A 26195-nucleotide genomic window follows, 5' to 3' on the forward strand; every position below is an offset into this window, starting at 1 on the left:
GCTTTATCTAGGGAGGTAAATGCTCTCCCTGAGCAATGGCACTCAGTTCTGAGTCTGCCAGATCCCCCAGTTTGGGGTCTACCTTGATGAGAAGGGAGCAGAGACGCTCGGTGCATAATTTGATTGCCCTTTGTTCCCACCCCGAAAGTGTTTCTTGAGAGATCAGGGAACCCGTGAGTTTGGCCTCTTCGGCCATATCCAGAATTTTTGTGAGGACCCGGGGTAATTTATGAACTTCTGGAGGAAGGTGACCATGCACGTGTCAATTTCTAGAGTGAGGGCCACTTTCCCCTCCAGCGAGGGACGTGGCCACTCAGCCCGGAGGCAGTTACGGGACTCCTCCAGAAGTCTCAGAATGTGGCCTGCAACATAGTTTGCAACCTTCTTGGCTGGGGCTCATTTTGAAGACCGAGGGTGGATGATCTCATCAGGGTCAAGCCTATCCAAGGGAGTACTCTGAGCACCCTGAGAGGCCTGGGAGGGAAGCCATACTCTAGAAGGGCCGGGCTCATCGTCTGCATCTTGTCCGGATGGTTTGGAGCAGAAGCATCAGGAGGTGGAACCCCATCATCCCCAAGGGGCAAGGGAGGAGGCTGACTGGCCAGAGAGGCCGGCTTTAACTTGTCAAAGGTGTTCAGGTCCACTCCGGTGTCATGGCAAGGCTTCTCCGGAATTGGATCTTGCACCGCCGGGGGTGGGGTGCCCCTGGGCTCTCAAGAGGGTTAGGTGTTGTGAGGGACCCCAATATCTTTGCGCAGGCCTGGGCCAACTGGCGGGACAGACGCTCCTCTAAGGGAGCCATGGTTTCTGACACTGCCCTGTAAATAGATGCCTCCACCGCATAGTAGAAGACATCATCCCATGGAAGGGCCAACAGTGGGTCCTTCATCCCCTGGGGATCCTCCTCAAAATCCATTACCCAGTAATGTGGTGTGGGTGCAACAAGGAGACAATATGGGGGTAAAGTCAAAGAGTACCTGGGAGGGTTCACTAAGGGGGGCTGGGTGTCAGCCACAATATTTTCTTGCAAGTTCCTTGCTTTTAGGTGGCTCTAAACTCTGGGGCACTTCACCCTGGTGCTCAGTTGGTAGGGGGCCAGCCTGGGAGTGCGTGCCGACAGGCCTCTGAGGCCTAACAAGGATACTGACCACAATACTCAATTACAGACTCTGCAGCAGAGCGTCAGGCAAAGCAAGCGCGATAGGCCGTAATGGCTGGGAGCCGTCCGATCGGCTGCACAGACCCTGCTGGGGCGTAGTCCTCCGGCAGCAAGGCTACAGACCTACGACGCACAGTCAGTCCTCCTCTGCGAGGAAGCTGTAACTCTAGAGCCATGGTCCCGCTGTGCCCCCCAGCACCCACTAGCAGTGGGAGGTCTAAACTGCAGGAGCCGTACCAGTCTTGGCAGCGTAGGAGTGCAGAGCGTTCCCGCGGCCAGACAAAACACCTCCGCTGAAAACAGAAACTAGGCAGACTGCAGGGAAGCCGCCTCACAGAAGAACACGCGCTAGCGAGAGAAATAACATGAAAATAAGCACTACAGTGAGTGTAAACACTTTCACAAGGTAAAAAGCAGACAGAAAAAAAAGTACTTATCTCGGCTGCGCAGCAGCTAAGAAAGAGGGAGAAGGGCATTGAAGAGGGACTATGTTTGGACACTATGCCTCCTGATTGGAGGTTGTGGGGCTGTTTCCCCATTGGACTTTATTTTCTACTTATTTCCCAAGTCTTCATGGGAAATGTAGTAGATGTTCACGTTTTGAATAATGACTGCTATTGAGAATAAAGTGAAGAAAGAAGGCATAATCCTCGCCTCCGGTCCTGACATAGAATCACAGTTACAAGAAGCAGTTATCTGTAAAATACACGTTTCCCACAGGACAAAAAAGCAAGTTACTTACCTGTACACTGAGGTTCTCCAGTATTGATATCTTTCATAGATTCACATGCTTGAAATGTCCCTGTCGTTGAGGTGGGAGTCCCATGGTAAGGAGATTTTAAGCAGAAGACGGCTAAAATAAACCCCGTTGGGGCTTAAAAACATCAGGCTTAGAGTGTTGCATAAATTATGCAAAAAGGGAGAGAACTCTAGGTAGTCCCAACTTTAGGTGGAGAGCAGCTTCTATAGTATAGAGTACCCTACAACACCAGTGACACTCAAAATCTGCTCACTGCAAATGCCTGTTTTTCTGCAAAGTTTTTCGCTATATATGTATATATATTTATATATATATATTATATATATATATATATATATATATATATATATATATATATATATATATATATATATATATATATATATATATATATATTCACTGAAAAAACCATAGGTTATAGACCATATATAGTTAGGAATTAGCATTTACAAAACCTTATTTTACTCACACAAAACCATTGAAATTCGCATATATAGTTAGTTGCACTAACTATATATCGCGCACCCGCAATCCACTGCTGATCATGTCACATATTACATCATTCATGACATGGTCAGTGACATCACTGATGACATCACTGATGACATCTCAAATGACATCACTGATGACATCACTGATGACATCACTGATGACATCATTCATGTGATAATACGATGAACCTCTTCAGACTCTAATATAACCTTAGATACACTCAGTGTAAACAGACACTCACAGACTGTCACTCATCCATGGGGTTACTCACACACCTAGTCAGTCATGCAAAGAATCAATCACACCTCCATTTACTCAACTAGACAGTTATACACACCTTACTTATTCAAACATATACTAACACATATTTACTCTCTTATACAATCCCTGATACAAGTTCACAATGATCCATACAGCCACTCACACATTCACTGGCTCTTATGCACAGTTATTTATATATGTCAACTCTCACATGTACTGTGTTTTACATATGTACTTACTTTGACATGTAGCACTGAGATATCCATTCACTCACCAATACACTCATGCACACAGTCAACCGCCCATACAGCTGTTTCCACATGCACTTTTGAACCCATACATCTAGTGAATCAACTGCTCACACATCTATGCACAGAGTCATACACCTCCCAGCCACCCACACACACACTCAGTCTCCCATACAAATACTTGGGCAACCAATCAATAACCCATATAGTTACTCATATAGCTACTGATCAACACATGCAGCAGTTTACAGAACAACAGACATAATGATGCACAAATTAAGACAGTTTAGTCACTAACCCATGCACTCAGTGAGACACATTTAATCACTCTCATACAGTCAGTCATGCACCTACTAAATCCTTCCTCCAGACACTTATACATCCACTCATTCTTCAATATGTAAGACATATTTTAACTTTACAGAAACATACAGTCACTGGATGTTGTCATCAGTGATGTCATTTGAGATGTCATCAGTGATGTCATCAGTGATGTCACTGACCATGTCATGAATGATGTAATATGTGACATGATCAGCAGTGGATTGCGGGTGCGCGATATATAGTTAGTGCAACTAACTATATATGCGAATTTCAATGGTTTTGTGTGAGTAAAATAAGGTTCTGTAAATGCTAATTCCTAACTATATATGGTCTATAACCTATGGTTTTTTTCAGTGAATTTTCAAGGTTTTGTAAATGCTAACTCCTAACTATATATGTTCTATAACCTATGGTTTTTTCAGTGAATTTCAATGGTTTTTTAATAGCAAATATCAAAAGCTGTAAAATGTATTCTTCTTTTAAAGGAAAAATATATTTTATATGTATTTAATATAATTTTTTTATGTATATAAATTTTTTGAGGGAACGAATTTATCAACTATCATGCTGAAGAAGAGTGTGGGGAAAAAAACAAAGAGGAGGACTAAGAGGAAAGAACAATCACTTCAAAAATACAATTGCTTTAAAGCATGAAGTGCTTTTCCACACATTTACATTTAAATAACCCATATTAGAACATACAAAATATCTACAGAGGAGACGGTGTACATTGAATTTTAGACTCTTCATTGGTACCTACATGTTGGTACTTACATCACCCACACAACACAACAACCGGGACGCTGTCACAGATATATATATTTTTTTAGACGTTAATTTCTCAAAATCCACTGGAGCACATATCTTGAGACCTAGCAAAGGCACATCGGGCAAACAGTCTCTACAATTTTGCCAAGTTTCATAGAAATCCATTCAGCCGTTCGAGCTAAAAGTGAGTCCAACCGCCCTATGGAAAACTCAATGTTAAAAACACGTTTTGGGACCCCCCTTTTTTCTCGGCCCCCGCTTGACGAAACCCCCCCCAACCTTTCAGGGGACGCTCAGAAACAAAATGTGCCATTTTCCTGAAAATTTCAGCCAATTCAGTCCATCAACGCCAAAGTTATTCAACATAGAATTTTCAGACATCCCTATTCAAAAAAATCCTAACTATATATACCTACTGGCGACCGCCAGTAGGTTATATATATATATATATATATATATATATATATATATATATATATATATATATATATATATATATATATATATATATATATATATATATATATATATATATATATATATATATATATATAACATTTCTATGGCAAAATGAAACCCCTCATTTTGTTCCTTTTCAAATTAAATGTATTAAGTGTTACCACTTTATTCCAATCAAGATGACTTCAGGTGTGCCATACTTTTGTCATAAGTAAGACTGTTAGCGTTCTAGTTGTTCTTTAGAACACTCTGGGACATTCTGTCATTGGGCTATATGTTGGGCTACATCTGGCTGATATTTGGGCTACATTTGTTTTTTTTGTCTCTGGTGGCCATCTTTGGGCTACATTGGGCTACATTTGGGCTCTAACATATATATAGCCCAATATATATTTTTCAAAGTTAATTTTCGTAAAAACCACTGGAGCATATATCTTGAGACATAGCAAAGGCACATCGGGCTACCAGTCCCTACAATTTTGCCAAGTTTTGTGGAAATCCATTCAGCCGTTCGAGCTAAAAGTGAATCCAACCGCCCTATGGAAAACTCAATGTTAAAAACACGTTTTGGGACCCCCCTTTTTTCTCGGCCCCCGCTTGACGAAACCCCCCCAAACTTTCAGGGGACGCTCAGAAACAAAATGTGCCATTTTCCTGAAAATTTCAGCCAATTCCGTCCATCAACGCCAAAGTTATTCAACATAGAATTTTCAGAAATCCCTATTCAAAAAAATCCTAACTATATATACCTACTGGCGACTGCCAGTAGGATATATATATATATATATATATATATGTATGTTACAGAGGCCCCTGCACGCAAGTTGGCCTGATCAACACTGGCTCCCGTTTTTGCCTCGGCGGAAACTACTCTTGCTTCAAGTTATTGAACGGATCTGGCCCACCATTGCAATCAGGATGAAACACAGCGGTGACAGAGTTATTAACTCTGCGCTGGGAGAGACGCACTGCCGGACTTACCCCCGCAAAGAAGATTCCTGTGAGCGAAGGTTGTGCAGTTGGGGACTCGAGGAGGCTGTTTGTTCCTGTGGGCACGGCTAACATGAGAGAATTGGTCCTGTGTCACTCTGCAGTTCGCGCAACCACTTGGCCGCCCTATCTTGGCAGATTACTGCATGCTGGGATATGCAGTTCACCTTACCACTAAGGTGCTGTGAATGGTGGATTTTTTTCATCGTGATGGGCGGAGCGATCAACATCTACTTCAGCTGTTGCACTTTCAACAACCTTGTGGCACATGACTTTCCTCCTGAACTATGCTGGGCGCTGAAGAGGCTACATAGCCGAAATGCATACGCCCGTTGTGCCTAACTTTGTTACAAATAAACCTTCAAGCTGTTCCCCTACTGTGGCCTCTGCCTTCTTTCTGGAGGGTTTCGTGGATATATATATATATATATATATATATATATATATATATATATATATATATATACACACACACTTAACCAGTGTGTTCCTCCCTTCAGTCGTGGAAAAAGAACAACACAGGAGCCGTGGCCTCTGTTCGTGGTGCAGTTTATTTCAGACACAACGTCCTACGCGTTTCAAAGTAAACTACTCCATCTTCTCAGCTGGAGGCATATCGAAGGATTGTCTTTGACAAACTTGAATGGTCTTGGCGGCTACACAATGCGCCAGTAGCCATCTACATTTCATACGCGGATAGCGGAGGGACCCCATGAGGTCTCCCGTGTGAATCCCACAGTTCCTTGCATGATCCTATGCAGAAGACTTTGGGGGCAGTTGAGTCTTACTTGGTATAGTGGGGTACTTGGCCTAAAAGTTACCAGAAGATGGATCCTCAATAAAGGCCCCCGTGCTTTTGATAAAATGAATTCACAGAAGTTACAGTAAGCACCATATAACGTATAATGGAAGTGCTGGTGCGCTGGGTCAGTAGTATTCCTGCACTGGAAGATACTTTCCCTATATGTTTATAGTGTTACTTCGAGGGCTATGATGATTCTCTGGTACTATGGTAACTTACGTGTTTACTCGCTTTAACCAAGCTGCTGCATTTCTTTCTTCTTTAATTCTTGCTTTGTCAGGATAATGAGTTCTGACTCAGGATTGCTGTAGTATGCACAGTTTATGATTATGTCGTTTTGGTCTCTGTTTCATGTACAATATACTATATATAATCCTGTGTAGAGTCTCTTTTGTGGTGTATTCATTGTGTAACTGGTGTGAGTGTGTTGGGCAAACACTTTACACAATGCCTCTGGGGATAAGCCTAACTGATCTGTGCCAAGCTACCAGGGTGTGGCACAGGTTATCTTTGGTGTGTAACTTACTTTCCCTGACTAGAGTGGTGGGTTGTAGTTTGCTTAGATGAATACCCTAGTCAACAAGCACCCCCATTTCTGATGTCTAACATTGACCCATTGTTGCATCTTACATTAGTAGTTGAATCTAGACAGTAGTGGCTAGTAAAGGTATGTCTGTTAGTCCATGTGGCTGCCCTGAATAGGTCAGGTAACGATACCCCGGCAAAAAGAGGTGTAGAGGGTGCTACACTTCTAGTTGAATTAGGACGTATGTTAGCTGCAGTGGTCTTCCTGCTTTTTCATGGCAAAAAGCTATGGCAGCTGATGCCCATCTTGCTGTACTATCTAATGACACGGCTTGTCCCTTTCTTGAAGGTGCAAAGGCGACCATAAGTTTATAAGATTTTCTGAAAGTTGTGTTTTGTTTTTTATATAAAATTTCAAGTGCCTTTTAACATCCAAGAAATGAAGCGCTATTTCTGCTTTGTTTGAGGGATTCTAAATTTAGGTCTTTAAGACAAAAGGTTTGTTAAGGTGAAATCTGTGGGGACCTTAGGTATGAAATGAGGGTTCATTTGTAAAACAAACCTGTCCTTTTCAAATTGCAAGCATTGTCTTCTAAAGACCAGTATTTTGCTATTTCTTCTAGCCAATGTAAGGGCTATGAGAAGAGAGGTCTTCCATGAAAGATATTTGATGCCCGTCTTGTATATAGGTTTAAAAGGCCATCACACCAATTGTGCCCAGACTGTCTTCAGCTGCCATGCAATTAAAAAAAATAATTTGTTTTTTAATGGGAGGGTAAGATTTAAATAGCCCTTTTAAAAATTATTTCACGAGCCTGTCTGTCCATAAAGACTTTTGGTTCCAGGATCTCCAAAACTTGATATTGCTGCAACATGAACTTTAATTGAACTATGTGATAGATCAGAGCGAGCTAAGATGAGTAGGTATGGTAATACCTGTGCTGATGTTGAGGAAAAGGCTGATAACTATTTGAAGAGCACCAACAGCAACATTTTAGCCATTTTGCCTTATATGATCTATTTGTGGATTCAGCTCTTGCTAGTATGTCTCTACATTGCTGAGAGATATCCAGCTGATGGAACTCACTGGGTACAGGAGCCAGGCCTCAAAATTGAGTGATTCCGAATTTGGGCGCACATAACCTGGCCATTTTTCTAAACCTGGAACTGGTTTGAATGGAATGTGTTGCTGTTCAGATAGAAGGATAAGTTAGATGTACCAAAATTGTCTTGGCCATGCGGGAATTGTTAGGATAATTTGACACGGTTCTTCAATTTTTTTTAGAATCTGTGAGGGCAGAGGAGGAAAGACATGCACAAAAAGTCTTGTATAAACAATCTGGAACGCATTTCCCATCTATAGTGTTGGCATTTCCAATTGAGTGAGGTAGCAAACAGTCTAAGGTCGATTTTCACCATTTGTTAAACATTTTCGAAAGTGGGGTTTGTGACATCTCCCATTTGTGGCAGACTCAAAGATCTGCTTGAATCACTGACCACTGTTTTTCTTGCCTTGCACATGCTCCGCTTTCATGGAAACATAGTGGTGTAAAACTCAATTCCAAATATCTTCTACTTCCTTGAACAGTAAATGTGATCTTGTTCCTGCTTGCTTGTTTAAAAAAAAAATATATATATATATATATATATATATATATATATATATATATATATATTGTGGTTGTGTTGTCCATTCGGACCATTACCACCTATTCTTTTATTTTTGCCAAGAAAGCACGGAGCCCCAGGGCCACATCTCTCAGTTCTATGAAATGTATGTGCCTCTTTTTCTCCGTGGTTGACCACTTGCCACTCACTTCTAAATCTTGGATATGTACTTCCCAATCCTCCATGGACGCATCTGTTGTCGTGACATCATTTGGTGGCTCGTTGAGAAACGTTAGATCCAGGGAAATGTTTTTTATCATTCACCATAGCCTTTACCATTTCTAATGTTATGCTGATGACATCGTCGAATGACCCTATCTCCCGTTTCCCTTGCTTGTCTAATTGTTCCTGTAGTGGTCTGATGAACAGACGATATTTGGGGATCAGTGGAATGCAAAAAGTAATCCTTCCTAGGAACGATTTACACTGCTTGACCAATGTGAATTTTTTTCTTGATACGGAGACGCTAGCCTTATCACATTGGTAACACTTTCTTTTGTGGGAAAGGCCTTTTACAGTCTTGTGCCGTTAAGCGCCCCCAGGAACGCAATTGATGTGTTCTGAATAAGGCATGATGTTTCCCCATTTATTTTGAGGCCTAAATTTTTATGTTTATTTTGAAGACCTACTTTTGTAGAACTTACTGAAGCCTGGTATTAAGTTCCTTTTATTAGCTAGTCATCCAGGTATGGGAATATCTGATATCTATTTCTCCTCAGGCAGGCTGCTACTGGTGCCATGCAGTTGATGAAAATTCTTGGGGTGGATTTCAATCCAAAAGGGATGACTTTGAATTGGTAGTGACAGCTGACCGTCTCAAATCTGAGATACCTCCTGTGCCTAACATGGATAGGAGCATGGAAGAAGGCATCTTGTAGATCTAACGGTACCATATGATGCCCTGGGTTGGTAAGCTGAATGATATCCTACAGCTTAACCATTTTAAGCGATAGCTTTTTGAGGTACTTGTTGAGCGGTCTTGGTTCTAAAACTCGTCTCAATTTTCCGTCTTCAGTAGAAAGAAGTGGGAGTAGAAACCTGTGTTTCTGTGAGCTTGTGGGAACTCTTCAATTGCTTCCTTGAGCAACTTTATTTCCTCTTTTAACAGACAGATGTGACCTCCTGCAAGGTGGATTGCGAGGAGGTTTCGGAGTAAATTCTAGGGCGTGAGCATGCTGGATAATGTTCAACACTATACAGTCCAAAGCGATGGATCTCCAGTTTTTGTAAAATTGTTGATTGTCTCTTACTTTCAAGGGAGCTACCTGATGAGAGGCGAACGGTGTCATTACTTTGTCACTGTCTTCTGGAGGACTCATATCCCCTCTCTGTAGAAGCCGATTTCCTCCTACTGGGTTGTCTGGAGAAAGCCGTCAATAGCGGAGGTCGATATTCCTGAGGGAACTGATGGCTAATATCTGTGAGGCTAATAGACCTCTCTGAAGGAATATTGACTTGTACCCCTAGCCCCCCTACGAAATGACTGAAACCGGCGTTGTTGGAGGACACCTAGTGAGCTTGCTGTTTCCAGATCAGCTTTTACAGATTGATGTGTATCATCAATATGCTTCCCAAAAAGAGCTTCTCCCTTATATGGCATATCCAACATTTCCGATTGTACTTCAGGTCTAAAAGATGTCGCCTTCAACTAGCCTCGACTTCTTAAAACTGCTGCTCTGGTCATTTGTCTGAACCCAGTCAATGCTACATCCATTGCTGTACTGATCATCTCTATGGATGTCTTCTCTCCCCCCTGAAGGATAGATTTCACACTTTTTTTTGTCCTCCGGCAGAGAGTCAATAAATGGCATCAAATATGACCATATCCGACGGTCATACCTGCCCATAATGGCTAATGCATTGGACACCTGTATAGTCATAGCTGCCATAGCAGAAAAATGCTTTCTGATGTTATCTAGCCTTTTCCCATCCTTGTCAGAAAGGAGGAGCTAAACATGGTGTTACTGGGTTTTTTGGCCAACGTTGCGCCGCCTGTATAACCATCGAATCTGGCTTCGAGTGACCTATTAGACAAGCTTGGGAGTTGTCTGGGGCCTTATATTTTTGTCAAGCTTAGGTAATACAGGTGCCACTGTAGCAGGATTTTTCATGACTTTAAAGCCTTCTGCCTAAATATACTCCACAATAGGTAAAGCTCTCACAGATTTCCTTGTGGTTTCTTCGAAATCGTATAGGAAACAGTCTGCTTGCTGAACATATAGTAGCAGATAAAGCCTTTTAGCAGTACCTTCTAAGAGGGCCTGGAAGACCCCAATATTATCTGGTGGCGAATTGGCCGTTGGAGGCTTTGGGAGGTAGGCGATACTGGTGAAATATAGTCATCCCATTCACTTCCCGCATTTGTAGCCTTATCATTAGGTATTTCACATTTTTCAGGTTCTTCATAGTTGTTGCCCTGATCGACATCATTGTGAAAAGTACTTGGTTCCAAACGTCTGGGTTGTGGAATGTCTCTTTGCTGTGCAGCTGGGCTCTTTTCCTGTGTCCTTATCCCAGAAGAACGTGCGAAATGGCAGCTGGAGACATCAGTGTTTGTTGCTGCTGTTGGGCTGTAGTTTCCTTTTCTAGAAATCTCTTATAATAATCCTTAAGCATAATGTGAAGGATTGTAACAAGGCTATAGGAGCTTCAAGGTTATGAGCCAAGGTTGGCATAGGTATAGCTGGTGCAGTTGACGATGGTACCGACTTATCGTCCGGACGGGCTCAACGACTGGGAATCAATCTTGATGTTGAAGATGCAGTTGACACCGTGGTAGAAGTTGTCATCGACGGAGACATCATAGCAGTGTTGACAGTGCCGTTGATGGGTATGATCTGTTAGGAGGATCTGAGGCAGACTATTATACATCGGCAGAGGCTAAGGCTGCTTAAAAAGGAGTGGAAGGTTCTGACGTTGATTTGTTTTGTTTAGTTGAGCCTGGAGTTGTTGTATGACCAGACTTCTCCTGTTCCGGACTCCAGTAAGCAAGTCTTATTTCTGTCCCTTTTGATACTTTCTTAGGTGGCTCCCACCCAACTCCTTACCATGTCCTTCTTTCTTCAAGGCCTCTGGATTTAGTGATCCTTCCTCTCCAGATACTGGATTTTCAGAAGTTTTTCTCTTTAAAGCCATAAAAGAAGCCTTGTTTTTCTGTCTTTTAATGTTTTGGTAGAAAAAGTCCTTAGGTTAGGGATTAGAGTATAAATAATACAGACCCTCTTTGTGAGGGGACACAGAAAATAGCCTTATCTTACCACAAGCCTTACAGGGCCTAAATAGGCAAGTTGGATTTCTGGCAGATTAGCTACAGGTAGAGGAAGGAGAGTGGGCTGATAAGAGAATCCTAATTAGTGGGGCCGGGGTGCTGGGTAACCTTTTGATACACATCACTGAAGCCAACATTCAGGTGTAAACCTCTAGTCAACATCAACTGTTGCGTGGCTAAACACTTATAAAGTTTCAAAGGCGAGACCTATTGGCTATGCCAGTGCTTGTTATTTTTGTTCTTGGGGGAAACCGGGCTAGTGCCAGGAGGGTCAAGGGTGAGTGGCAGGGAGGTGAGGAGTGAAAGCCAGGAGGGACAAGGGTGACTGAGGCCATGGTGGTGAAGAGTGAGTGCCAGAGAGGTGAAGGGTGAGTGCCAGAGTGGTGAGGAGTGAGTGCCAGGGAGATGAGACTCAAGAGTCAGGATGGTCAAGGGTGAGTGCCAGGGAGGGGAAGTATGAGTGCCAGGGGTGAGGGGTAGCTGCCAGGCCAGGGGGGTGAAGGGCTAGTGCCACGGAGGTGAAGGTTGAGTGCCAGGTCAGGGGGATGAAAGTTGTGTGACTTTCAGGCAAATATTTAGGTTTCCTATATTTCTGTATGTTTCCTGGAATATCTTGGAGGACGAGTGGCAAACCATTAATCCTTCTTCTCCCCTTTGTTTAGAGTTTACAAAATACCTGTCAACAGCCAGTAGCAGACTGTGATAAAACCCGTCATTAAAAGTCTATTGGCTTAAACAACCGCTCTTCAGAATACAATAGTTACGCGTCCTGCCTTTGCCATAACTTTTCAGAATGGATAGATCAGACCAATAGTATCGAACATAACTCTTCCCAGTGAACCATTCAAGCTTGTAGCCTTTATCATTGGTTTGTCACCAAAATCAATTCTGGCCTACAGTATTGAGCGTAGGCTTTCCCACAAGGTATCTATCCATGAGACATACATTTATAAAACTACAAATCTATACAAAATTAATGTAGACAAAGCAAAATACTATCTCTCCTAAGAGGGCAAAAACAACGAATATCACAGTGCAAATCATTTAACCCAACACTTTGTCAGAGGGTATAACCAAGCCCAAAACTCTTACCTGATATGGTGATCTGTGAGATTCCATGTAACAAAATATCTTTCGGCAAACTTTAATACAGAATAATAACAATCCCCTCCTAAATGGATGTTGATTTTAACATATGCTTTTCACAATAAATACATCAGGTTTACTGTCTTTATTATAACTTTTCATAATAAACAGATCAGGCCTACAGCCTTCATAATTTGCTTGCCACCATAATGTAATGTCCTCCATACTGCTGTCCTGAGCATAAACTTTCCCACAAGGCAAAAAGTGCAATACAAGCTCTCTTTTTCACCGGCAGCATAAAACTTCTTCTCAATCAAATGATACCAAGGTAACCAACATGTGGGTGGAGCCCAAGTGCCTCTCAGTAGAACTTTTGAAAGTTCATGTTCTGTTATCACATAAGGTCACACGATAGCTACGCAATCAAGCCATACCTAGAAACGATAACACTTTCATCAAAATTAGCCAATTCATCAAGGAACTGGCCTACGAGGAAAACCTGGACGCCAGTGATCCCATCACCAAAAACTGATGCCACGTTACATACCCAAGTTGGTGCACCGACGACTCGGAGGAGACATGGCGGCGTTTGTATATAATGAGATGGTAAGCATAGGGATCCAGGCAACAACATAAAAATCAAGTATTTTGTCCGAGGAAGAGTCGAAGTCAAACAAATGCTTTAACATACCAGACATCTACCAAATCAAAAAATACAGCAAATCCTTGCTGGAAGCGGTCCTTAATATGGCACTACATCTGCAAACCTTGGCTCACAAAATCTTGTCAGTACAAGGCCTTACTCTATGAGCATAGTCTTTCCAAGAACAGCAAATTCGGGCTGGCATTACCCTAATACATGATGACATCAGCACAGAGCTAAGGACATTGAATTCTCTTCATACGAAACAATGATGTATTCATGCAGTAGAAAGGGCATGGTGACATTCCAGATGGTACAGTGACCTCAACATAGAAAACAATACATCAACATAGTAGAATAACATCTAAATTATGGATGCAAGATTCTATTACTATTTTTTTTAAAGCATATAAATAACGAATGCAGCACGTATAACCTATATATGGATATGCTTCCTTTTTAAGGTAGCTAGAAAACAAAGTCAGGATAAGAATGTCAGCATGGCATTCGTTAATGTCCACCTGCTATAAGATTATATATTTGTGTTTATGTTCTTTTTCGTGCGCTAGCAGTGTCAGACCCAGGCATCTTAGACATGTTCATGTTGTTTACAATAGAATCAAGTGTGTGCCGTACCATGCAAAGACTTCACGTAATATGGCGATGTATATCAACACTATGCTAAGGTAATGGTAGTAGAAGGTGGCATAATGACCTGAGGCCACTTTGCAGCAGTGAGGGCAATAGATTAATGATGTGTTATCATTCTGCCTACTCTGATGCATCGGGACTGCTTACGTCACTGTATGCCACTTTGATGGCAACACAGCGAAGTCACCATGCTTCCAGCAAACTACCCTCCTCTGCTCACCCTCTAGCTCTGCCAGAGCCTCCAGCTCCGAAGCGAACTGGCTCTCGAAGTCATCGTCCTCCACTCCGTACAGATCATAATCATCCATGGCTGGGTGAGAGGCGTTGTCCCAGCGCTTTCTGCGCACGCACACAGCTCATGCCGGTGCGAGTGCACACAACCAAAGCACCCGCCAAAACTCACACAATGAACATGGAAAGAGGGCAAGGGCATTGATATACTAGAAGCTGATGTGAGTGTTGCCTGCTAATGCGCCCATATCCAACTGGGAAGTTTTGATGTACTGTCCACTGGAATCCTAGATACGCTGAGTAATTGTTTTAATGCAACAAAAAGGGCATTATTCAAGTATTATTCTAAATAAGTGTATGTATAAGCGAAGCATGCATGTTAGCGCTCTACATTTATATACACTTTTCAGATTAGAATAAGCCTCAAAATAAAAATAAGCATTGGTCTACTGATGCACGCGCTGCAACAGCAAAAAAAAGCGAAGGTGAAGTGCGGGCGCGAACTGGAGTGTTTGAGGACGCGCGCGTGAAAGAGATCGCGTGTAACAGTAAGCTGGTGGCTGCCTTTAGTAGCACTTTTAAAAGCCAGTTACTTAATGTCTCGCAGACCAGCGCATGCGCGCTGGCTCTAGAGAGACCTAAAAACTGGTTTAGACTGGTGTGGGCAGGTCAAAACTAAACATCATCAACATTGATATTTTAAAAACGTGATACACTGAAATAGACTGCCAGTGCCTTTACTCACTGGTCAGTGATAAGTTTTCTCGGGTTACACATCTGATATGACAAGACCATACTCGCTTTACTAATCAGTGGGACGATAAATCCAAGTCAATTACAAAAGAAACCATTACATCAACAATTCATGAAATGTACAGAATGTGACAAACACGGACATATTTATATCTTCAATTCCCCTAACCAGAACAGAAAAGTGGCAGACAGCGCCCTCAAATTATTTTTGCCCTAGCTGAAACAAGGCAGGTGAAAACGAAATAAAACAACAAACTAAACGGCAAATCTCCACATCTGCCTGGTGATTTAAATCCTTAGTACAATTTGCATTCCATTATACACTTGCCCGAGTCCTCACCCCTACAGCTTTCAAGCACTGGCAGTAGCCAGGGACAAACCTGTAAGGCAGCATAACTGTACAATGTAGGTCTTAGTTCAAAACAAATTACATTTTTACTTACCAATAAAAACGTATTCCAGAGATCTAAAAATTTAAACCTCCCCGACAAAACTAAATTCCAATATGCAACTGCCATTTCTAAATCTGAAAAAAAGCAAAGAAATGTTTCAGACAGAGCATTTCAAATAAAAAAATAAAAAACGGTGTTGTGTACATGGCGGATTAATATTTATTTTTTGCATTATACATCTGGCATTCTGTACAAGTATGTTAGGCACTTTTAAATATAATTTTAGTCGCCACCGCGAAACCTGCTCAGCAATATCATAACTATAATTTCTGCATTCACATTGAAATTCACACATACCTTTAGTCATACGTTTTAACCCATGTTTGGTTCAAACAGAAAGTGAATTTATACTCGTAAAGGTAATTGCTCGTGCATAATATTACACTATTTGTTGGCACTCCAGGACAGGGATGTTTTCTCAAGTTGGTTAGCGCCCACTAATTTGAAAGTTGTGGGCAGTCACAAGCATTAAGCTTGCAAATTAATTCCCCGAATACAAGTGAAGGTTCCTTCCAGTCAATGGCAGGAGTAAGTTTCTATCCAGGGTGGGGCTGCCACAAAAATGATTGGTGTCGGTGTAATGGCAGGAGCTTCTTCAAGAAGAAACATCGTTTTCCTGCAGAGATATTAAAGAAAAGATTCTACAGTCCAAATGCCCTTGCATTATTTTTACATACGTACTGCAAAATAGTTCCATCTATACATGTGTAACACTACGCATGCGCGTAGTCTTGGAAAGCTTCTCAGCAGTAATTCTAGAAACTGCCATGTATGGTCTCTCCCCAAAAAGGCGTATGTCTAGAACACTGAATCAGACCTTGAATATCTACCAATGAAGCGGCCACACAGAATCAGGAATACAAATTGGTACACACTTTGAACACCAAAACTACTTTCAAAGCATAGCTGAAGATGACAAAGATGGTGGGGGATTCTAGACGGAAGTTGGAATTATTGGGGTAGAGCATGTGTGTATCCAAATACTGGTAATGCTCAAATCTTATGGAATGCAGGAGTTTTAATTGGTTTTAGTCACTAAACCTACACCGATTTGGTAATACTGCACTTTAGTAAAATTGATAAGGATAAATTACTTCATGTAATCCTAGTTCTCTTCCAGGGGTATCCTCATCAAAGTCCTAAGCACTGAATATTCCCGCCCACATGCGGGGACCCCGGAAATAATATAAAATTATATATGTAAATCACATATAAATAGCTCCACATATATGCATGCACATATATCATTTTTTCTCACACCAATGCAGCCCCAAAATAGAGGCTAAACAATGTAAATACTCATACATACACAGCAATTAGCAAGGAAACAAAAAAACACATTAGGTGAAATAGCCCTTGAACTTTGTGTTTTAATGAGCAAAAATACTCATAAATCCTGAAAATTGCTAATAAATAGACATTGGTAGCCACAGGCTGCATTGAACAGCAATAGCATAGAAAATGAAACTATTTTCAACAAAAACTGGCACTGTGCCTTTAAGGCAGCCATGACCATTAGCTTCCCATCATGCCTCAGGGGTGACAGTTAGGTCAGATGTTCTTTACATAACCGTCAAGTCAGGGCTCAACCATAAGCCATAGAAACAGACAAATCTCATTTACCTGGGGAGGCAGGTGGGTGTGCTTATGACTTTGATGAGGATACCCCTGGAAGAGAACTAGGATTATAGGTAAGTAACTTATCCTTCTCTTCCAGGGGATCCTCATCAATAGTCATAAGCACTGAATAGAATAGCAAGCCCAAACACCACCTGCAGGTAAATGAGAAATACATGACCCAACATATGTAGCAGCCGAGAACTCAGCTGCTAAACAGATTCCGCAAGGAGGCCTGGCCTACCTGGGTACCTGCTCTAGTGTCAGAATCAAGACAGTAATGTCTGGTAAATGTATGGACGGACCTCCAGGTCGCCGCCTTTCAGATCTCCGAAATGGGCACATTATGGAGAAAAGCTGCTGTCGCCGCTCTACCCCTGGTGGAATGTGCCTTGGGAGAAAACCCCAGGGGTTTCTGAGCCAATTGATAGGACAGCTTGATACACGAAACTATCCATCTTGAAATAGAATGTTTCGAAGCTGCAAAACCTGTTCTGATCGAACCATAGTTGACAAATAGTTGATCAGACTTACGAACAGACTTGGACCTATCTAGATAAAATTTTAAAACCCTTTTCGGGTCCAAAGAATGCAAAGCCCTCTCAGCTGGAGTAGAGGGATTAAGGAAGAAGGTGGGCAGAGAGATGGTCTGATTTACATGAAAATCTGACACCACCATGGGTAGAAAAGACGGATGTGTCCTGAGAACTACTCTATTCAAGTGGAACACTGTATAAGGTTCCTTGGAGCAGAGAGCCTGAATTTCGCTCACCCTACGAGCTGACGTGATTGCTACCAAAAAAGCAGCTTTCCAGGAAATATGCTGCAAAGTAGCTTTATGAATGGGCTCGAAAGGAGGACCCATTAATTTGACAGAACCAGGTTCAGCTCCCAGGGTGGGGAAGGACGCACTGGAGGGTACACTTTTTTCAACCCTTGCAGAAAGTCTTTTACAGCTGGCAGTTGGAAAAAAGAAGGTTGTGCAGGTGCACGTCTATTCGCTGTTATAGCCACTAAATGCACCTTAATAGAATTGAACTTTAAACCTGCTTTCGCCAGATATAACAAATAAGGAAGAACGACTTCTTCCTGACCCTCAATAGGATGATGACCATTTTGCATGCACCACAAATAGAAGCGCTTCCATTTACAGGCATAAGAATGTCTCGTGGAAGATCGTCTCGCTTTCTTCAGGATGGACATGCAGTCCTGCGACAATCCTAGATGGCCGTATTGTATGACCTCAGGTGCCATGCTGTCAAGCTCAGTTCGGAAGGTTGGGATGATGAATCCTCCCGTTCATTTTGGATAACAGGTCCGGCCTGCATGGCAGTCTCTTGTGAAAAGCCACTGACAGATGAAGCAGGTCCGTGAACCACAATTGTCTCGGCCAGTCGGGAGCAATGAGGATCATCGTTGTGCACGAGTGTGTCAGCCTGCTCACCACCTTCGGGATCAGTGGAAGGGGTGGAAAGGCGTACACAAATTCCCCTGACCAGTCTATCAAAAGGGCATTCCCTCTTGTTCCTGGACAGTAAAACCGCAAGGCGAAGTCTAGGCATTTGGTGTTTTCGTCGTCCGAGAACAGATCTAATGTGGGACGACCCCAAGACTGAAAAATGCCTTTGAGCATCTCGTTGTTTTGAACCCAGTCCTCTCTCTCTTAGAAATGACGACTCAGCGTGTCCGCCCTCACATTCTGTTCTCCTGGGAGGTGGACCGCCATGACAATTTGTGAGCCAGAAGCCAATGCCAGATGCGCTGGGCTTCCAGTGACAGAGTTCGTGAGCGCCTTCCCCCCCTGCTTGTTTAAGTAGTACATCGTGGTGGTGTTGTCCGTTTGTACTAATATTGATGTTTCCCGAAGCGAGGGAAGGAACGCCTTGAGAGCCAGGTGAACTGCTCTCAACTCCAGCATGTTGATGTGATATGTACATTCCTTGGGAGACCAAAAACCTTGCACTTGGAGATGACCCATGTGTGCCCCCCAGCCTTGTAGAGAAGCATCGGTGATCAAGGTCTGTGCAGGAGGACGTTGATGAAACAGAATCCCCACCTGCATGTTCTGCTTCTTTGTCCACCATGGAATGGAAGCTCGAGTCGTTTCTGAAAGAGTAATCCGATCGTCCCAGTGAGCTGACTGTTGGTCCCACTTGTCCTCCAGATCCTGCTGAAGAGGACGCATCCGAAGCCTGGCATTCGGGACTAGAAAGATGCATGAAGCCATCGAACCTAGCAGGGAGGCAATCTTTCGCACTTTCTGAACCTTGTGGCGGAGTACCAGCTGACACTTTTGAGTTATAGAACACTGTCTCTCCTCCGAAGGAAACACTTTTTCTACCTCGCAGTCTAGAAGAGCTCCTAGGAAGTGAATCTTCTGGGTGGGCTGCAAGACTGATTTGCTGAAGTTGACATGCAACCCCAACCGGTGACAGAGCTGGATGCAGGTTTGGAATTGGTTCCTTACCACGTCCGGGGAAGGACCTTTCAGTAACCAATCGTCCATATACGGGTACACAAAGACTCCCCTGCGGCATAGAGCGGCCGCTACTACTGCAACACATTTCGTTAACACCTGGGGAGCTGACTTCAACCCGAAGGGCAGGACCTTGAATTGGTAGTGAGAGTTCCCCACCTGGAACCGCAGGAATCTTCTGTGCTTGTGGTGCACCGGGACATGGAAGTAGGCATCTTGGAGGTCCATCGAACACATCCAATATCCCCTCCTGAGATTCGGATATATTTGGTGAAGTGCCAATATGCAGAACTTTTCTTTTTTGATATGCAGGTTGAGCGTTCTTAAGTCCAGAATGGGCCTGAATTCTGCCTTTTGCCCCTTTTTTCTGACCAAGAAATATCGGGAGTACACTCCTTTCCCCCTTTGAGCGATTGGAACCCTCTCGATGGCTGATTTTTTGAGAAGTATCGATACTTCCTTTTTCAAAAGGATGAGTTGATGATGTAAGGTTGGCCTTGGTGGGTGGAGGCAGGTGTGTGAAATGAAGACATTACCCATTCTGAAGTGTAGTCAACACCCATCTGTCTTGAGTAATGCTTTCCCACTCTGATATGATGTGCAATGCTGTCCCCCACTGGAGTGGTCAACGGCGCTGGGGGAAGGAAGTACTCATTGCTTTGGCTGGGACTTATTGGAACTGTTGCCCTGGCGTTGACTTCCACCTCCTCTGGAATTACGCTTGCCTCTGAATTGGGACTTCTGTTGCCCTTGTTGGTCCTGACCCTTCTGCCAGTGAGGGGTTTGAACCCTCTGTTTGGAAGGGCCCTTGTTGTAGGAGCGGTACCTCTTCCAAAATTCTTTCTTCTTTTCAAGCCCTATAGCCTTAAGAGTGTCCAACTCTGACTTCATGCGTTGCATTTCTTCATCAGTACTTGCTCCAAATAGTGATGTTCCCGAAAAGGGAAGGTTCAAAATTCTAGCCTGAGCCTCAGGTTTTACGGCTGTCAGGCGCAACCATGAAGATCTTCGCGCCGTTACTCCATGCGGATGTACGTTGTTACAACGCGGGTTGTAACAACGCATACCTTTAGCACGCGGCCGCTACAACGCAAGTCGTTACCACGACTTGCGTTGGAGGGCGCGGATTTAGGGTTTTTATAATTTTATATTCCAACACCAGTCCCCGTGGATACTGGGGAAGGTGTTGGAATATAAATTTATTAAATTCCTTATCCCACAGCGCCCTCCAGCGCAAGTCGTGGTAACGACTTGCGTTGTAACGGCCGCGTGGTAAAGGTACCGCGTTGTCAAAACTTCGTGGTAAACGTTGTTTACCCTCCATGCGCATAGCCATGCGCTGCAAGGGTAGCCCCATCCGCCGCGGCGCCTATGATCTGATTGGAGACCTGGCTGCCCTCCAAAAAAATCTCCTCAAAATCTTTGCCGTCCTCTTGAGGGAGTTTCTCAATAAATCTTTGGAGAGAATCCCACAGGGATCTATCATACCTCCCCAGAAGGGCTTCTGCATTAGAGACCTTGAGAAAAGAGGCTGAGGTGTTGCAGACTCTTTTTCCCCACAAATCTTGCAATTTACTTTCCTTATCCGGAGGCACTGTGGATGAGGAAGCTACAGCACTGGATTTTTTCGCCGCCGCTATGATCACAGAGTCTGGTGGTGGGTCGGACCTGAGGAAAAGTGGATCCTCCTCTGGCGAGCGATACTTTTTAAGAATCCTTGCTGGGGTGGCCTTTATAGTCGCTGGAGTAAGGAAGACCTCATTCACGGGATCTATAATTCCGGGTACCAAAGGCAGCAGAGGCTTGGGTGCCGATCTGTGATGCAAGGACTCAAAGATCACAGAAGTCTTAACCTGTGGAGTAGTCATGGGCACTCCCAGTTTCAAAGCACCCCTGCCCAAAAAGTCTTGAAAAGTAAAAATGTCATCTATAGGGGATATTCTTGATGGAGGACTGTCCATCAGAGTCGGAGAATAATCCCTATGGGAACGGGTCGGAGATGAAGAAGTAGTTGGCGATCTGCGAGCCCGTCTCCTGCTCCTAGACCTCGATCTTCGCCTACTGGATCGTACTCTGGAGCGCGATCGCTCTCTGGGTCGTGAGACTTGCTTCTCCCGATGAGCTTGCAACCTGGCTGCTGTTTCCTTGTCTGGAGCTCTGTGATGCAGAGGCCTACACCATCTCGGAGAGAGCCTGATAGAAGGAGACTTCTGGGTGCTCTCTCTCACTGGCGAACGTGCCGGAGGAGGCCGATCTGTTTGCCCATGCTGCGAACGTGCAGGAGAATGTCTGGACTTCTCACCATCCGAGGTGTAGATGCAATCTGAAGATCTTCCGCGATGAGAAGACCGGGAGCCCGAAGAGAATGATGATAGTCTCATCCCTAGGAGGGTGCCCGGAAGTAGACCTTGTGCGACTCCTAGAAGCACGCTCGTCTGACACTCTCTTCCTCTTAGCCGGAGGACTCATATGCACTGGAGAATGTTCCATCTCCCCAGCTGAAACCGATCTGCTGTGGTGCTAAGGACTGAGACCGATCCGCGGGTTGACTAACTCTCTCCTGAGTAGTTTGCCCCGAAGGAGACCTCCCCTGGGATCTTGAAGGAGAGACTTGCCTCGAAGACAGATGTTTTGACGTCAACCCACGCTGCTGTGACACCGACGGGGACCTTAGACGTCGAGCACCGTGGACCAGGCGACGACGAAGGCTGCTTCGACGTCGATGCTGTGACGTCAACGGGGATCTTCTCGACGTCGACCGCTGATGGCGTGACGGCGACGGAGACCTTCTCGACGCGATCGCCAGTGACTAGGCGCCGACGGAGGATGCCTCGACGTCGAGCGTCGCTGGCCAGACGCCGACGGAGGGTGCCTCGACGTCGAACGCCAATGACTGGGCGTCGACGGAGGAACTTCAACGTCGAAGATTGGTGATGATGCTTCAACGCCGGCTGTCTCGACGCCGAGCTCCTATGCTCCAACGGAAAGCTTTCTCTCGACGCTGCACGCCCCGTCGACGGCGGTGGAGGTACCTTGCCTCTCGACGCTGAAGTCTTCGTCGTCGAAGGAAGCCTTGTCTTCGCCGCCGTCGACAGCCTCTTCGACGCCGATCCCGATGCCAAAGGAGAACAAGTCGGGACTTCTCTCGACGTCGATCGCGTCCTGCGCCTCTTCTGCCTCTTAGGAGACCTACCTCTCTCAGAGAGACCATTAATACGAATTCTCTCCCTATCTTTGAGAGTTCTCCTGGATAAAGTCTTGCAGTGTTCACAAGAACTTGCAGAATGAGAGTCAGGGAGGCAGAGGATACACACAGGATGTGTGTCAGTCTTGGCCTTCTTCTTCCCACAGGAGGCATTTTTGACAGAAAAATTCCTTTTTTAAGAGTCAAAAAAAGGCAGCACTAACACTCTATGCCAAAAAGACGTCGAGTGAATGTAAAAATTGTAGAAAATCTCAAGTATTTTTTGACAGAAAGTCAAAAAGAAAGGGAGCTGTTGAACCAGGGTCCTGACTGGAGGAGCCGGAGAGAACAACTGACCTAACTGTCACCCCTGAGGCATGATGGGAAGCCAGGGGTCATGGCTGCCATTAAGGAACGGTGCCAGTTTTTGTTGAAAATGGTTTCATTTTCTATGCTATTGCTGTTCAATGCAGCCTGTGGCTAACAATGTCTATTTATTAGCAATTTTCAGGATTTATGAGTATTTTTGCTCATTAAAACACAAAGTTCAAGGGCTATTTGACCTAATGTGTTTTTTGTTTCCTTGCTAATTGCAGTGTATGTATGAGTATTTACATTGTTTAGCCTCCATTTTGGGGCTGCATTGGTGTGAGAATTTTTTTTATATGTGCATACATATATGTGGAGCTATTTATGTGATTTACATATATAATTTTAAATTATTTCCGGGGTCCCCGCACGTGGGCGGGAATATTCAGTGCTTATGACTTTGATGAGGATCCCCTGGAAGAGAAAATTAGATTATTTACTTTGGACAACTGAACTAGGCTGCATCTTTTTTATCACTTGTCTAATTCCTTTTCCTCAAAGGAGCTTAAGTAATGACCATTTGCATGGGTGACGTTCACCATGTATCTATACTAAGCAAGGTTCTACTCTTTTGTAGTAGCCACCAGCGAAGGGACAATCATTTGAAGAAAATAGGGTACAACAGTTTATCAACTACTCAGATTGTCAAAGGTTTAACCACAGTATGGCGTTGACCTCTACGTAAGGTATTTGTACCTTTTAGAAACTAAGCTGCATGAAAAAGTGCTTAGCCAAAACTAGTTGCCACGCTCATCTAAATAAAGCAATTCTTTTCTTCATTTCAATCTTTTTAAGTAAAGATAAACCTTCGCCTATTACATTTGAGTTGACATGACTCAACTCACTGGGCATTTGCGTCAAGCAATCTGAACGAAGTTTAGGACCATTATGTCTGCTAGCAAATGTGTTTCGTGAATGAAACAACGGTCGTTAAATAGGCACAGGCAGAAGAACAATCTTTAAAAATGAATGTATTACAGATGGAAATAACCGTAATATTGTGTACATTGATATCATATTACACACGGTAAACCTTAACAGAGTAACAGAAATCTGAAAGTTCAAATGCTTAGCAGGACAGCAAAACCAAAATTCACACAAAGGAACATTTTAGAAATATTCAGACTAAGATCAGAAAATTATGTATAGCAATATGACGAGGTTTTTGGAGTAGACACATGAAAAATAAATGTACTGTAATAGAAAACAGTTAACTAAAGTGGCTCTGACATTAGGACCTAGAAGAAAAACAACAAGGAGCAAGTCCCTGATCAAAGGGTATACATTTCAGTGATGTCTGGTGAACTCTGGAAGCGGTGCAATGTAATTAAATGCATGCCGTAAAATTTGACTAAGTGGGCAGCCAGCTCAGATTCTACTAGAAGAGTTTGGGGAAAGCTGTCCCTCTCTCAATCATCCAGAGGAAATTTTGGGGGGAAAAAAGGAGTCAGAATTTCACAAATTACAGCATATATTTTCAGACATATCCGACCTTCACTTGGTAGCCCTGACAACGACTTAAAAGTAAATAAATCTAACCTGGTGTGTTAAATGAAAGGCAGATTTATATTTCAATGTAAAACCATAGAATCATAAGGAGGTGTATATTTTCTCACATCAATGTTCTACTGTTACACAAAGCCATAGTCTGACTTTCATATCTACTTATCTTAAACAAATACCAGTGATGAGTCAGGAATTGTCAGTGTTATGCAATAGATCATCATGTCCCCGCCAAGAAGGGGCACACTGTATCAAGGTTGTGGTACTATCAAGCCGATCAGAGGCTGCCAATTTGGATGGCCACATAATGTCAAAGCTGGGTCATTATTATGCTGGACACGACCAGAATATTTTTTTTAAATGCTTCAATTAAGTCATAGATGGGCTAATGTTATACAGGGAATTGTCTCAATGTTACATTCACACACAAAGGATCTAGCGGGAGAGGCCCAACCAGATATGAGCTACTCCCTGTCTAACAATAAACTCACTAACAAGTACGTCTGGTCAATAAAAAGAGAAAGCACAGAGCACACTTATAGTCATGTATGTGTGTGTAGCGTGTTGCGTAGCTGCCAAAAGAGATCTTCTTAAAGAACGAGAACACTCACTCACCAGAGGATGACATGCTAAAACACTATTAACACACATACACACACACACATATGACTATAAGTGTGCTTTTTTTTAGTTTAATAGCCTCAATGTTGCCAAGAAACGGCCACAGGATGATGTCAAGGATGGGCACCTATGATGTCTGGACTAGGGAGAATTTCACCCAAAATGCCCATAGTATGTCAGAGATCATAGTGTAGAAAGCATGGGATGGTATAATATCACTATGAATGCAAAGCCCACAGTACGTTTATTGTGGATACCTCTAGGCCACGTTAAAACCCACAAAGCCTTCCTACTATCCCCCACCGCCTAAACCACTCTCATACATACATGTACTCATAAAATCACACAAGCACAAGTGTGTACACACACACACACACACACGCCAGAAGTGCTGCAGGAAGCTCGGATCTGGCTTTAATTTGGCGAGCTCCTGGGAAGCAATAGGGAACAACTGGAAAATGAGGAACATGTAGCGTTTCCACTTGCGCCACCCATATCCATAAGCCTGTACATCTCTCAAGCTATGAATCTGCACAAACAGAAGTCAGAATAGGGTTAAAGGAGGGCAATCGATCTATGCCTCACTCTTTTATGGCTTTTGATAGGGTCTGTAAAGCATGATGGACAAAGTCCTATAAAGCCGATTTAGAAGCAATGCCGGAGGCATGCGTGGCATCATCTACATATTATGCCAGTGAAAAGTGAAAGAGACTATGATCGCCTGTCACACACAACTTTTTTACGCTGCAGGATGAAGGAGCCCTTTTCCTCCTACCAGCACACTATACATGTAATCAATCTGGTGAGATTGTTCCTTTACATTTATAAAGTGAAAGGAGATTTGGCACAGAGCTGATGGGGTGGTACTCTAAAGCCCTCAATAGC

The 26195-nt window shown here is 43.4% G+C and overlaps 1 protein-coding gene across 9 annotated transcripts in view; it reads right to left on the reverse strand.

The window, feature by feature from the left end:
* DCUN1D2 (defective in cullin neddylation 1 domain containing 2) overlaps nucleotides 1-26195 on the reverse strand; it is a 199846-nt gene that overhangs the window by 43083 nt on the left and 130568 nt on the right. For all 9 annotated transcript variants that reach the window (XM_078658055.1, XM_078658056.1, XM_078658058.1 and 6 more), the window contains one exon: nucleotides 15532-15614. In XM_078658055.1, coding sequence (XP_078514181.1) covers nucleotides 15532-15614 — 83 coding nt within the window. The remainder of the gene's footprint in view (nucleotides 1-15531; nucleotides 15615-26195) is intronic.

This window comes from Lissotriton helveticus, chromosome 8, assembly GCF_964261635.1.
Source record: "Lissotriton helveticus chromosome 8, aLisHel1.1, whole genome shotgun sequence".
NCBI lineage: Eukaryota > Metazoa > Chordata > Amphibia > Caudata > Salamandridae > Lissotriton > Lissotriton helveticus.